Source organism: Gymnogyps californianus, chromosome 2 (genome assembly GCF_018139145.2).
Source record: "Gymnogyps californianus isolate 813 chromosome 2, ASM1813914v2, whole genome shotgun sequence".
NCBI classification, from domain to species: domain Eukaryota; kingdom Metazoa; phylum Chordata; class Aves; order Accipitriformes; family Cathartidae; genus Gymnogyps; species Gymnogyps californianus.
Genome location: NC_059472.1, coordinates 15,672,415 through 15,685,329, shown reverse-complemented (window position 1 = coordinate 15,685,329; position 12,915 = coordinate 15,672,415). Strand labels below are relative to the sequence as shown.

At 36.6% G+C, this 12,915-nt stretch overlaps 1 protein-coding gene across 1 annotated transcript in view; it reads right to left on the bottom strand.

Moving 5' to 3' along the window:
* EIF3H (eukaryotic translation initiation factor 3 subunit H) overlaps positions 1 to 12,915 on the bottom strand; it is an 89,242-nt gene that overhangs the window by 59,858 nt on the left and 16,469 nt on the right. The window contains exon 2 of the mRNA XM_050891568.1: positions 6,971 to 7,127. Within this exon, the coding sequence (XP_050747525.1) occupies positions 6,971 to 7,127 (157 nt within the window). The remainder of the gene's footprint in view (positions 1 to 6,970; positions 7,128 to 12,915) is intronic.

Here is a 12,915-nt window from a genome sequence, read left to right as displayed (position 1 = left end):
AGTCAGTAGAGCTGTATTTAATTCAATGCACTTGGTAACGTATTTTCGGAATTCATTTGTATAAAAGATTATATGAACCTTATCAGATGAAAATAATTTTTATCCCTCTTCCGTCTGCAAGCCCCAGGTTTCCTGGCTTAGAAAGCAGCCCAGCCTGGAGGCTTGTGTGCTGGGTACGAGTGCCCTCTAATGGGGGCTCCACCGAGACCGCCTGCTGTCACGCTGGTTTCAGTCCATAGCCTGATTTAAGAGAGCTTTAAAATTAAGATGAGGATACATACACGTACTCTTCACATTCCTCTGTTGTATTTACAATCATTAAAAGCACTTATTCTTAGGACCTTTTGTTACAAAAACATACTTTGGGGTACATTGCTTTATCTGATATAGACAAGTCCATGTATCCGCACATACAGCGCACTTTAGACCGTGCCCTGAAAAGTAGTCTTTTATCTGAGTTTCTTCTTCTTTGCCCAATAAAGAGAAAAACCTCCAGCAGAGATAAGTCTGCACAGTATGAAAACCTACGCAAAACATTTAACATGCTGCATGCCTGCTACTCCATTGAACCATTACAATTATGTGAACAGTGTCAATATTAGTTTCCTTTTAGGAAACAAATCAAGAACTCACACTAGTGACAGATAAAGTACAAAATAACTCAGGTGTGATTAGCAGCCGTATTGAAGAACCTTGATTATACGATACATCTTATTACATGACAATTAAGCACACCTAATAACGAACCTCTCTGTCAATCAGTATATTCCAATATCAGTTCTGGCAACCCACAAAAAAAACCCCAAAATATGGAAGATTAGATGAGACTGTTTTGCATGTTTAACAACTGACCATCTGTCATAATCATCTGAATTCCTTATATAAATTAATCCTTTCCAATTCTACAGACTATTTCATGAATTCTTTACACCCAAATGATAAAGAAAAAAATCCAACTTAAAATTCAATATCCTTTTTACAAAGAGCACAAAGTGAAACTTCATAAATGCACTCACAAACCTGATGGGATTTTGCCAGCACTTAGTAATTGAAAAGTCAACATTTACATAGTATAGCTTTCTTCCTAAATTACTATAGGAACTTACGAAAAACACGGTTGAGGAATTCAGATAAATGGACTACAACTGGAACCCGAACCAAGGCTGTGATTTAGGAGCTTTTGGGTCATCTGTTCCTGTCCTTAGTGAAATAAAACTTAAATTTCATATAACTGTATTTCTGCATTTCATAAACATTCCATTTTCTCACAATAAAAGACAATACACATGACCTTCTCTATTTTTGCCAACTGTTATACCTAAATAAACCTAAACAAAAAAAACAGAAAAAAATTTGTCAGCTAAAATCGTATCTACCTATTCAGAGCAGTTACAGCATGTTCAAGTTCTGTCCTGCAACAATACAAGAGAAATAAAAGATATGCCTACAACGATAAACCTTTGAGATATAATACTAGCAGATTTAAAATGGGAATAACTGGAAGTTGTTTTCACAGGAAAAACTGACAAAATTTAGCCTTGACAGAAGCCTTTACAGAAAGGAGATGAATCAACACAGCTAGGGGGCTCTGATTTAATGACATCAAGACTTCTACAGCAACACTAGCAAAAGAAATCAACCTTCACAGAGTCTATTTGGTCCCTATAGGTATATACGTACTGTCTGGGAGATTCTGGTTTGACCATACAGGATTTTCAAGCACCTTAGGGGTTCATACTACCTCTCCAGTTGTGATCACAAGGCTGTTTGTGGAGCTACACTATTAACTTAATAAAAGGAAAAAAAAAAAATAACTCTAGAAGACAGTAGCCTTTTTTATTAAGATGCTTTTTAAAAAGCCAAAACAGTCCACTAAACACTACCACACCTAAGCACCAAGACACAGTATGCTGGAAGGTGTAAGAACTCATGTGACTTTGGTCTTGAAGCCTCTATAATGTCAAACCAGTGTAGCAGACCACAGGCTTCACTTCAAGAAATGCAACCTCAAGAACAAGTCCTCCAATAAAACAGGAGGGGCCTTAACACAGTCAGCACTCACTGCATTCTCACTGCAGTAGGCAACAGTTCAAAAGCACACATTCAGTTCATTGCTTTATCTTAAATTAACTTTTCTAAGCATGTTTCTTTTAGCTACCTGAAGCCCTCTGCTTCTGCAAGGAGCACATATCGCAGGTCACTGTACTGGCAACACTGGAGGTAAGGCTCAGCAGTATCAACTGCTGCTACCCCTGGCCAATTAAAATCCTGAAAAAAATACTATATAGGAGCTACGACATCTTTCTCCATATGCAACTGCATTCATTTGAGGCTAAATAGAAGCCACAAAAAAAGAAAATGGTGAGTGTTTTTGTAGAATTACTGACTGATGATACAACTAAATACAACCTACAGCACCAAAAAATACAGGTATTAGAATCTTTCATCATCTAGATACTTCTAACCTGATAATTGAAAAACAAAATTAACCTTCTCAGGTAAGAAAGTAAAAATCATGTTGGCGGGGGGAGGAGAAGGAAGGCTGCATCACCTTTTCATCTGTAGCATTTCAGAGGGAATCTAATGAAAACTCTGCATAGTTATAAAAGAAGAGAAAGTTACAACCTTCTAGAACTTATTTTGATGTATAATTATATAACTGTCTCGAAGTTTCTATTGGCATAATTACCACAGCACTTAATTTATTATCTCAGCTTTGTAAGTAAGGTACTAAAATCTATCATGTTGAAATAAAATCTTTTTCAAAATACCTTATCAAAATAACATCTCACAAGATCTATAATGAATCACAAGATGTATGCAACAGTTAAAAACGTAGTTTTCCATGACAGGAATATAAATTTCCTTTAAACAGGGAGAAGAGCTACTCAATGAATAGCACTGAAGATAAAAAACAATGAAGTGCAAAGGATTGAACTTAACATGTCGCTTAAAGACACAATTTATAGTCAAGAATAATACATTTATTTCTTAGGAAGAAAATACACCTCACGCATTACACTTTTTTTGTAAACCTTTACTGAAAGCAAGCAAAACTATGCTTAGACAAAAGCTTGGAAGTGCCCTAAAGTGAAAGTAATTCTCAGAAAACTACCCTCGCAAAGACAAGCTGGGGTACTGCATCATTTCACAGAAGTGCCTAAGCCAAAAATCCTTACAGCTGAAATCTGATTTTTCCTAAACAAGAGCTGAATCCATCGGGGGAAAGATGGGGGGGGGGGGGGGGGGGCACACAAATAGGAGTTGTACGTATAGATAACTGAAAGTGTATCTTCTTAAAATTAAAGATCTGTGTTTTGAAAAATAAATTCAAAACCTATGACGATTTAAGTGCACTAGTAATAAGGAAACACAGTTATCTGAAAAGTAAACGCTTGACCAAAAGTCCAGAGTGCAGCCTGAAAATATCAAACATTCATGTTGAAGCATCTTTTGCTGAAGACATAACAACATACCCCTGTTCTGCAATTTTCCTCCATTAGCTCACACATCATCAACTAAACTTCACCTACAAATTTCTAACACAGACAGCTGGGTTGAACCCTCCCACCCCCTCCAAAAATCTTGTGCTGCAGCAGGCCGACCTAAGTGTTTAAGACTTCCCTGACAGGAAAATCTTACAAAAAAATTACACTTTGTAAAAAGAATCGTAGGAAGACGACACTGCAGGAGAAACTTTCTAAGATGAAAAACACCTGTGGATTCATAAATGGTAGACAATCCTCCCAGATTTGTAATAAGAATTACATGAAGCTAAAAAACCTCTCATGTTTTCTGTAGTTTCTAGTCCAATTCAAACTGCACTAAAAAACATTCTTGTACTGAAAGAACGAGTTTGGGTATGGTTTTTTTAAATCAAAAATTTCATTTTTTTAAGGAATTCTGTTGCAGCAAATAGTCAAAACTTAATATGATCTCAGGCATTAGCAGCAAGAGACAAAATGGCACCATAACAAAAGCGTATCTAAGCATATCTGAAGAAATGGTTGTTGCTAAAAAGTTAGAAATACATCTTTATCAAACTGATTCTTAAATGTCATGCATACCTATTTCAAGTTCAAATTAAGGATATTTTCTTAGCACCCTCAAAAATGTGTTTTATATTAGATTTGCTCAGTTTAAAAGAGGAAAACATTATCTTAAATGTGTCTTGCCAATTATCCAACAGTTTGTTTGCTCAAATACCACCCTCCTGTACATAAGCTCAATTCTCTTAACAAGGATCACGTTGAGACCACAAGGCAAATGAGTATTTTTCAGGTGACCTGTTCCTAGAGCTCCTGCAAAATGATATAGAAGAAATGATTTTTTGAGTGTATTCATTCAATTCTCAGCATAGCAGATTAGAGTTTGCCAACAGATAACCACACCATGGTTGCTCCCTGTTTCCTCCCCTCAGGAGAAGAGCAGCTGGGGTAGTGTGGCCCCTCAGCCAGTGCAACAGTCCCTGCATTAACATAAGATCAAGTATGACCAAAGTCCGCTAAGAAATGCTTTCTGCAGGCCCAGAAACTTGGAATCTCAATAGGATTGTTCCTATTCCAGAATCTTAGACAAGGGGAAAAAAAATAAAAAATAAAAATATACACTAAGGAAGAAGAAAAGACAATACAATGTTATTCTGACCAAAGAGAACAACGTTAAGTATCATTCTGGGTGATGCAGGCACTGAAGTGTCAAGACCCTTATACTTCCCTTCCGTACCTCTGGGCCTGAATTTGTGCAACTATATAAAGCCAGTTATGATACTGGTGTAACATACAAGTCTTGGGGGGAGGGAGGTGCCTTGTTTGGTTTGGTTTTTAGCATCCTGAATTTTAAGGTTCTGGCATATAACAAGAGATTTCTCTGCTGAAATATCTGTACCTAGAAGAAAAAAAGAATCTTTTGAAAATCTGGCAGGATGCTCGCATAGGGAAACATCGCTCCAGGGAAAACAAACAAGGAGTATTTATAAAACATTATTGTTTTTCACATTGGCAAGACAGAAGACAACTCTATATAGAGCCTAAAAAGGTACCTAACGCTCAAGCTGGCAACCTCAAGAGCCATTTTGTTTGGGTTTTCATCTTCCCTAGCCTCTACCACACAGGTCAAAGGGCTGAACAGGCCCTACGTAAAGGGAATGCAGAATGAACATGAGCACTGTGCGTTTCCTGAATGGTTCAGTCTATTTTACTGTATTTCACTGAGAAGAATACAGAGAGAACCTCTCTGTGACCCATACGGTAGAGGCTAGGGAAGATGAAAACCAATACAAAATGGCTCTTGAGGTTGGCTTATAGGGTTCAGCACAGGCAAGCTCCCCTGACCTGGCTGCAAATTCCCTACCACTGCTAGAGACATGCATCAGCATCACTGTGATAGGTTCGCTTTCCACTCTGGCTGGAGTTTGCTCTTCTTTCTGTGCCTGCAGCATGGGAACAGAAGGTTGACAAAGCTAAGGCATCCAGGTGAGGGAAGCTCCACAAGCATTGCCTTTTGCACCTTACTTAATGCCTGGATTATTGCCTACTTGCTAAAAAGGGAAAAAGAAAGGCTGGTAACGAGTCACTTTCTTGGAATGAAGTTTCTCCCAAGCAGGAACAGTCGAACCTTGCACACCAGATCACAGGCTTACAGCCTCAGCATGGTAGTCATCATATGGTGAGATGAATCCATCTCTGAAACTAAGAAATTTATTTCACTCCTTGCTTGCCTATCAGCTACGTGAAAATAATTCAGGCATTTTCTACAGGAAAAACTGAAGCATGGGCTCCAATTAAAAATTTAGATTATTCCAATCCTTTGAAGAGCTCCAGAAGAGAAGGAGTCTTAAAAATATCTTTTAGGCTTTAATAAAATATAGTTCTGAGTCAAGCACCATATTAATGTAGGACAATTAAGATTCCCTTGTGTTTTGCTTTTTTTTTTTTTCCTCCATATAGCAAATTGTATAATCCCACAACAGAAGCAATAAACAGCTAAGAAACCTCACTAAGTTGCAAAGAATTCTTGAAGTGATCTCTGTTTTAAAGGCAGGGTCCGAGACTCTTTTGTAATAAGAGAAAAGATTGAATTAGTAATATCTAATCTCATTATAAGCAAGAAAAAGCATTTTATACTTAAAAGATTAAGTAATCTCGCTCAGACTGAATTATCAAAATTAGACAGAATCAAGCTTCCAACCGCAACTACTTTGACTATATTGCCTCTTCAGTTACTCTTGAAGTTAAACTTCTCTCTCTAAGCCCTAACAAAGAAGCGTTTCTACTAGTATCATTAAATACACACACACACACATTACCAAGATTAGAATTGTAAGCCTTTCGAGTTTACTTTATAAATTTTATACCATTCTGTGTCAAGCCGATTATACTGACGTACAGTGGCAATAACAAAACATTACTAGGACCAGCAAGGAAACACCACCAAGACAGATAGAAACCACCGATGCTACTTCTAGCTCACTTGGAAAAGCAAAAATATTACCCAGATTTCAAGTTAACCAGTACCTCTTAAACTTAAAAAGCTCTGTTTTCCAGGCTTTCAAGGAATACTTAACACATACAAATAAATCCACAGACAGGCAATCTATATGACTGACTACATACACGTACCTGTATATATATATACACATATACACACACAGCCATTTTCATAAAAAGCTTTAGTCTATATAAATTATAAACTGGAAACTTATGCAACTTCCTGTGTGGACAGTCCTACTCTAAAATAAGTGTGTTCATATAATACAGTATTCATCCCTATAACTTTTCTTACATAGACACGATTTCAGTTGGATACACAGGATGGCATTGTGAGTAACCCATTGATACCTCAAGTCAAATAAAAACACTCTCTGATCACATACAAGCTTCTGGTCACTGGGGGGGGGAGGGTAGAATCCTTTTTTGCACTTTTGGATTTTTTTTTTTTACCTAAAGTTTTGCAAAACTGTAACCATTACCTTCATCAAAGTCTGCATCATCTTCTGTGTGCTGAGGGAAAGGGAAGCAATTTGTGATTTCAAGTCTGTCATCCACCACAAGACCCAGCAGCACTCCCTGGACCACTTCATTCCCCTGTCCTTCTTCCTGGTAATGTTTAATGATCTTTAACACAACCTACAACACAAAGACAAGAAAGCCATATTATGCAATGGGTTTTTTTGTCCTCAAACTATATATTTGGAATTTTTAAATTATTGAAGTGTTGCATAAATTAGAGTTGCAAACCAAGTGAGCTAGTGGCTTAAACACCAGCAATTTTAATACAGGTTGAAGAACTGGAGGCCATCCTAATATTACAGGAGAATAAAAAAGACCATTAAATGAATGGTCAAAACACAGTTTTGAACCAATTTTCCGAAACACCCTTCTAAAATGAAGTATTGATCTTTTTTACTTTACTTTGTTGCTGTAACTGTTAAAAGCTATCTTGCAGGGGCAATAAGCTCCCTCCTGAGGGAAACATTGCACAAGAAACTATCAAAAGACCTTGAAAGTAACTGCAGAAACTGGTAGGAAATTTTTTAAAGGCACAAAATGCATCAAATTTCAGTTACATTAACCTTCAAAACTACGTCTCATTGCAGTTTTACTTCAGATGATAATGTAATTTATATTTTTGTAAACTATGTGTCATAGGATATTTAAGAATAATGAATGATAAAGCAAAAAAGGAGTACAAATTACTCATCATATTTTTAATAATATAATTCTCACTTCCTTCCCTAAATCTGAACTCTACAATGAATAATTCTCATGAGATGATATGGTAAATTGGAACAGCATGAACAAAAACACTCAAAAACAGTCAATCATTTGCTAGAAATGCTTTACACTTAAGTAAAATTCTATGCTTAACAAGAACCAGAACAAGATAAGACACTAACCACAAACACAGAATTGAAAGAACTTATGCTTTGTCCAGCAAAAGTGGGTTTTATTTCACTAAACCCTAATCCATCCAAGCAAAATACAACAGAAAATGTCCGATGACTATTTTGTTATTAAAGCAATACTACTTTAATGTCTGTTGGCAAAGAGGCTAGTCTAATGGATTTCAGCTCAACCACACTGAGAGCAGATTTTGTACAAATACTGGTATTTAGTGAACATTCTATGGGGCAGGGGGGGCAGTTAAGCTCATATTTACACATCACAAACATATATTTGTCCCTAGCTTTCTCCTTGGTTGTTTAGCAGAACATTATGTCACAATTTTAAAAACACCATTAATGAATTAAAGCACCACAACATAGGTTAAATGGAGGAAAAAAGTGACTAGAAAAGAAGTTTTTTTACAAATACATTGCCTTCTTCGGGTAAAATGGGAAAACGAGCCTCACGTACAGCCCACTTTGGGAGGGTGGGGGGAGAATGGAAAAGAAATACCTTTTTCCAACTAAGTTGGATATAAGTATCAAACAGGACTAACACCCACTGATTCCTTTTTTTTTTTTTTTTTCACAATATCACTCACTCGTTCTTTCTCTTGCATCTAGATACACTTGCATTGAAGCTTCTCAATCACAGGTAGGTAACACTGTTTCACCCCAATTCACATTCACATCTGTCCCTCAAGTCCTTTGAAGCCATACCTTTTTATCCAATTTGTTAAAACAAGTCTACAGAGCAGAGAGACAAAGAGATACTTCGGTGTTACAAATCTCATTTCATGGGAAAACAGCAAGGAAATTAAGGTCAGTGGGCAGTGAAGTAGAATTTAGCAGTGCTGAAAGCAGCAAACACCAGTTCAAGATCATCTGGATGTAGAAGATGGATGCCTTCTACCACAGAGCCAGCATATAAATAATATGCAGCTTGCATTTCGTGTAAAGTTAAGGTTTATCACATATTTGCCATAAGCTCTGTCTTCCACAGTCAAGGAATCCATAACTAACTGGACAGATGACAGCACAGCATGCTCTCTGCCTGTAACTACTCTCAACATCTTTACAATCTTGTAAGCTTCACCTTTTCCAGTATTTTTCTCCTCATTTGCTCTTGAGTTTTCTAAGCACGCTGCCTGTCCCTGTTACGGTGAATCCTGTTTGCCTGTCTGATTCCATTCCAGGAGCATTTGTGATACGATGCCAATTTTATCACAGCATTTCTGATCATAATTGCTCACAGAAAGCAGCAGCAAATGAAAAGAGCATGGGCTGTCACAGAGTATCAATGATTTTTCAGAGAGATAAAACTAGGAGTTCAAAACTCTTAAATGCTAACCAAATACGCCAATACACAGTGAAGTTATTACACAAGTCTGCATTTTTCAATCTCCAGCCTGAAGACCACAGCAGATATTATCCAGGGAGATACAGACCCCAATTTAGGCCTACCTGCAAGCTTGTTTTCTAATGGAGTCTGAGGAAGGCAGCAGAGGTCATGAACTCACTACTCTAAATTTCACACCCGTTAGCAAGCTGCGGAAGTTCAGGTTTATGACTACACTGGAAAATACATTAGCTACTGAAATCATTTATAAAAAGATAAATGAACAAGCCTGAGAAATGCATCCAAAGAGTTTTATTTAGCGCATAAGACAAGTCTTTAGTACAGCAGGCTCTTAAACTTGGATTGAAAAACCTGCCATCAAAATAATACCATATGACCAAGAGGCAAACATGCAGTGGAACTTGCATTTCAGTACTAAAAACAGACCTTCAAGTGTAAAGTAGAACTATTTCTCTAGTGATAACAAGACCGGTTTCAAACATTAAAAATGTTGTTTGCATTTGTTTGCTAGTCTAGATACAGCAGGAAGAGCTGATCACTATACAAACAATGCCATGACATTTCGTGATTTGACTGTACAAACCAATACTTCATATTGAGTAAATCACACATACCCAAAAAAATGAACACTAACTTGCATCTAGACATTTCCCAGAAAAGATGTTATGTTTATGAAGCATGAGAACAGAATCAGGATAGTTTTATTGGTCTGAAAATAAATGTAAGAAGTGTTAATATAAATAATGCAAGTAACACAACACAGAGAAATACAAATTAATTTTTCCAAATGACACAGAAAAAAATATCCCAAAGAAATCCAAATGAACACCAGTACAACCCATCTTTCATCCAATGCTGACTCACTTTCCAAACACTACTTACAATGCCCATCCACCTATTCATCTACTAAGAGATACCGCCTCTTTGTGCAAACTATAATTGTTTTTAAATACCCTTCGACCCTTCACTGCTATACCATTGCTACATGAAATTAACAGTAACCAAACCACATTTCAACTGTCACTGTTATTTAAGTAATGCAGCTGGTCAACCAGGAAATGCTATGTACTCAAGCAGAAAAGGTATCAAGTAATTTGACTTATTGTTTAAAAAAAAAAAAAAAAAAAATCATATTTCTAAATTCTGATACCTCTGAACACACAAGTCAATAATCGTATGCAGCTTGATTTAGTAAATACAATTAGTATGTAAGAAATATTCAGGTACACAAAGACTCTTTAGAAAATGATATACAAATAACTCCTTAATAAAACTCAGAGTCCCCCAGCCTTGTAAATTTAGTGTTCAAAACACCAAAATAATTTAATCACTTGGAGTAGCCACTTGTCAGATTTTAATGGCCATTAATCTTCAATTAACACACACAAAAAAAGCTTGCAGTTCAGCAGTGTTTCTAATCTTCAGATCTTCAAAGCACTGCTCAAACATTAAGAATGAAGTCATACTACAAAAAAGAACCATTCTGAAACTATTAAAAACTTCAAAGATACATATTTTAGCTGTAGGAGTGTAATGCCGAATTTTAACTTTGGCTACATCCCGACTTGACAGTTGTTAATTCCAAAAGTTTGTATCTCATTACAGAAATACCTATAACATGAACCATCAGCTGAAGTATCGTAAGCCTTTGGGGGGTCCTGGGAAGATTCCACTCTAAGGACACGAATATGCCAAGATGCATGTTTCTGTGTTTCTCTAAAGAGTGACAACAGCAAATCAAAGCACTGAAGATTCATTTATGATCGTGTTCCAGAGAGCTGAAAGTCACCACATTGAAACCAGATTTCCAGTACCTGTGCTGTGTCTTACAGATGAGATATCAAACAAGAGAGCGCTTCCGTTAGCCCACTGGATACATGATGTAACAAGCTGATTTACAGTCTTAAATGAAGTATTTAAATCTTTTTGAATGCTTAACATTTTTTCCCACCCAAGACAGCTTTGTCGGCACAACCACAAGCACCAATTGCCAGCATCTGGGGAAAGTGTTATTTACACTCTCTCCCCATCCTGTGTAATGTAGCTGTTTTCAAACCAACCATAACCGACATGGGCATCAAATGTGGAAGGTGCCACAATGCCCACATCCTCTCACTATTTAACACTAGTGAAACTGCGATCAATATTTAGGTTGGCAAAAGAGTCTTGAAAGCTATTACCATTAATAGTGTGTGATATACTTTGAATACATCCGTATCACATATGGAGCCTTCTCCATATGAATTCTTAAAACTCAAACCATGAACTTCTACATTTAAGCATCACAGTATGAGCAATTTTACTTAAAATCCTAGCACAGACAAAGTTCAAGAGAGAATCGTTAAGGTGTTTTTGTAAATGGACAGATCTCAACTATCATGACTAACAACAACTCATGTAATTGAGTTTGAATTGTGCTAAAATCAGAGATGCCCAAAATTAAGACATCTACCTGACACACATAAAATGCATATATGGCACTTCTGGAAAAAGAGAGCTAGTTCACCTGTTCAATAATATCCAAATGAAGACATACCAAATTTTACACTAATTTAGTGGCCCTGCCTGCTTCCCCAGCACGCACTACACCAAAAGCAAATCTACAACCTGCACTGTACTGAAACTTAACCAATTAGCTACACAGAAATTAAATTTAATTAAACAGTTAAGGTAAGCATGGAATGGCTTTGTTTTTAAACAAAGACTTGAAAAAAAAAATAAGAGAAAACTAGAGCAAGACAGAGTGAAACATGGGCAACATTAACATTTTTTAATAGTTCCAGATGAGGTGGGTTTTTTGGTGGTTTTGTTTTTACACACTACAGATAAGTGCTTATCCTACACTTAGAAAAGACAAGTTCTGGAAGCTGACCAAGCAAAAATTTGCCTTGAGCCGATTTGTCTCCTGGCTATAGCACCACTTGATAAGATGGTAACAAAGTCTCTCAACTTTCCTGCCAGGAGAAAAGGAACTCTGAAGTAAATTAAAGATACCGCTGCAACAGTTAAGAGTAAGAAACCATATGTCTAATACACATAACGCTCTCCTCCAGATGATTAAGGAGACAGATGTTTACACACACACACAAAAAATTCCAAACTTAATCAGTGCAGTCCACAGAAACATGTTCTAGAAAGCACTGTCTGACAGATACTGCATCAAAAGCACAAAATCAACAGGTTGATATCCTAGTCTTCTAGGTGTTGGATATGAAGTTTCACGATGCAAGACTGCCACCACAAAGTCGTGCCGTGAGGTGAACTGAAGATTAGAGGTGAAACTGAATTTTCCACGTTATACTAATCTTGAGAAATATGACAATCGCTACTGAAAATCAAATCCTGAATTCACTTAAATGCATATTCTAGATCATCTGCAGAGATTGTTCTTTTTGAATTTTTCTAGATTCTCTTATTCAACAGTGCTGATTTTTTGACCATTCCTGACATGACTGGTGTCTAAACATTTATTCTTTTTTTCCTCACGCTTAACTTTGGAATAAAAGCTCTTACAACTGTTAGACCAATTTTATCTCAGGAAAAGTAAAAAAAAATTATTGTTTTCCATTAAGACCTTCAACATCTTAAAGTAATTGTTTTGACAGATACCTTCAATCCTAACTATGATTGGTGGCCAAAAAAAAAGGTATTTTAATTCCCTGACAAGTAA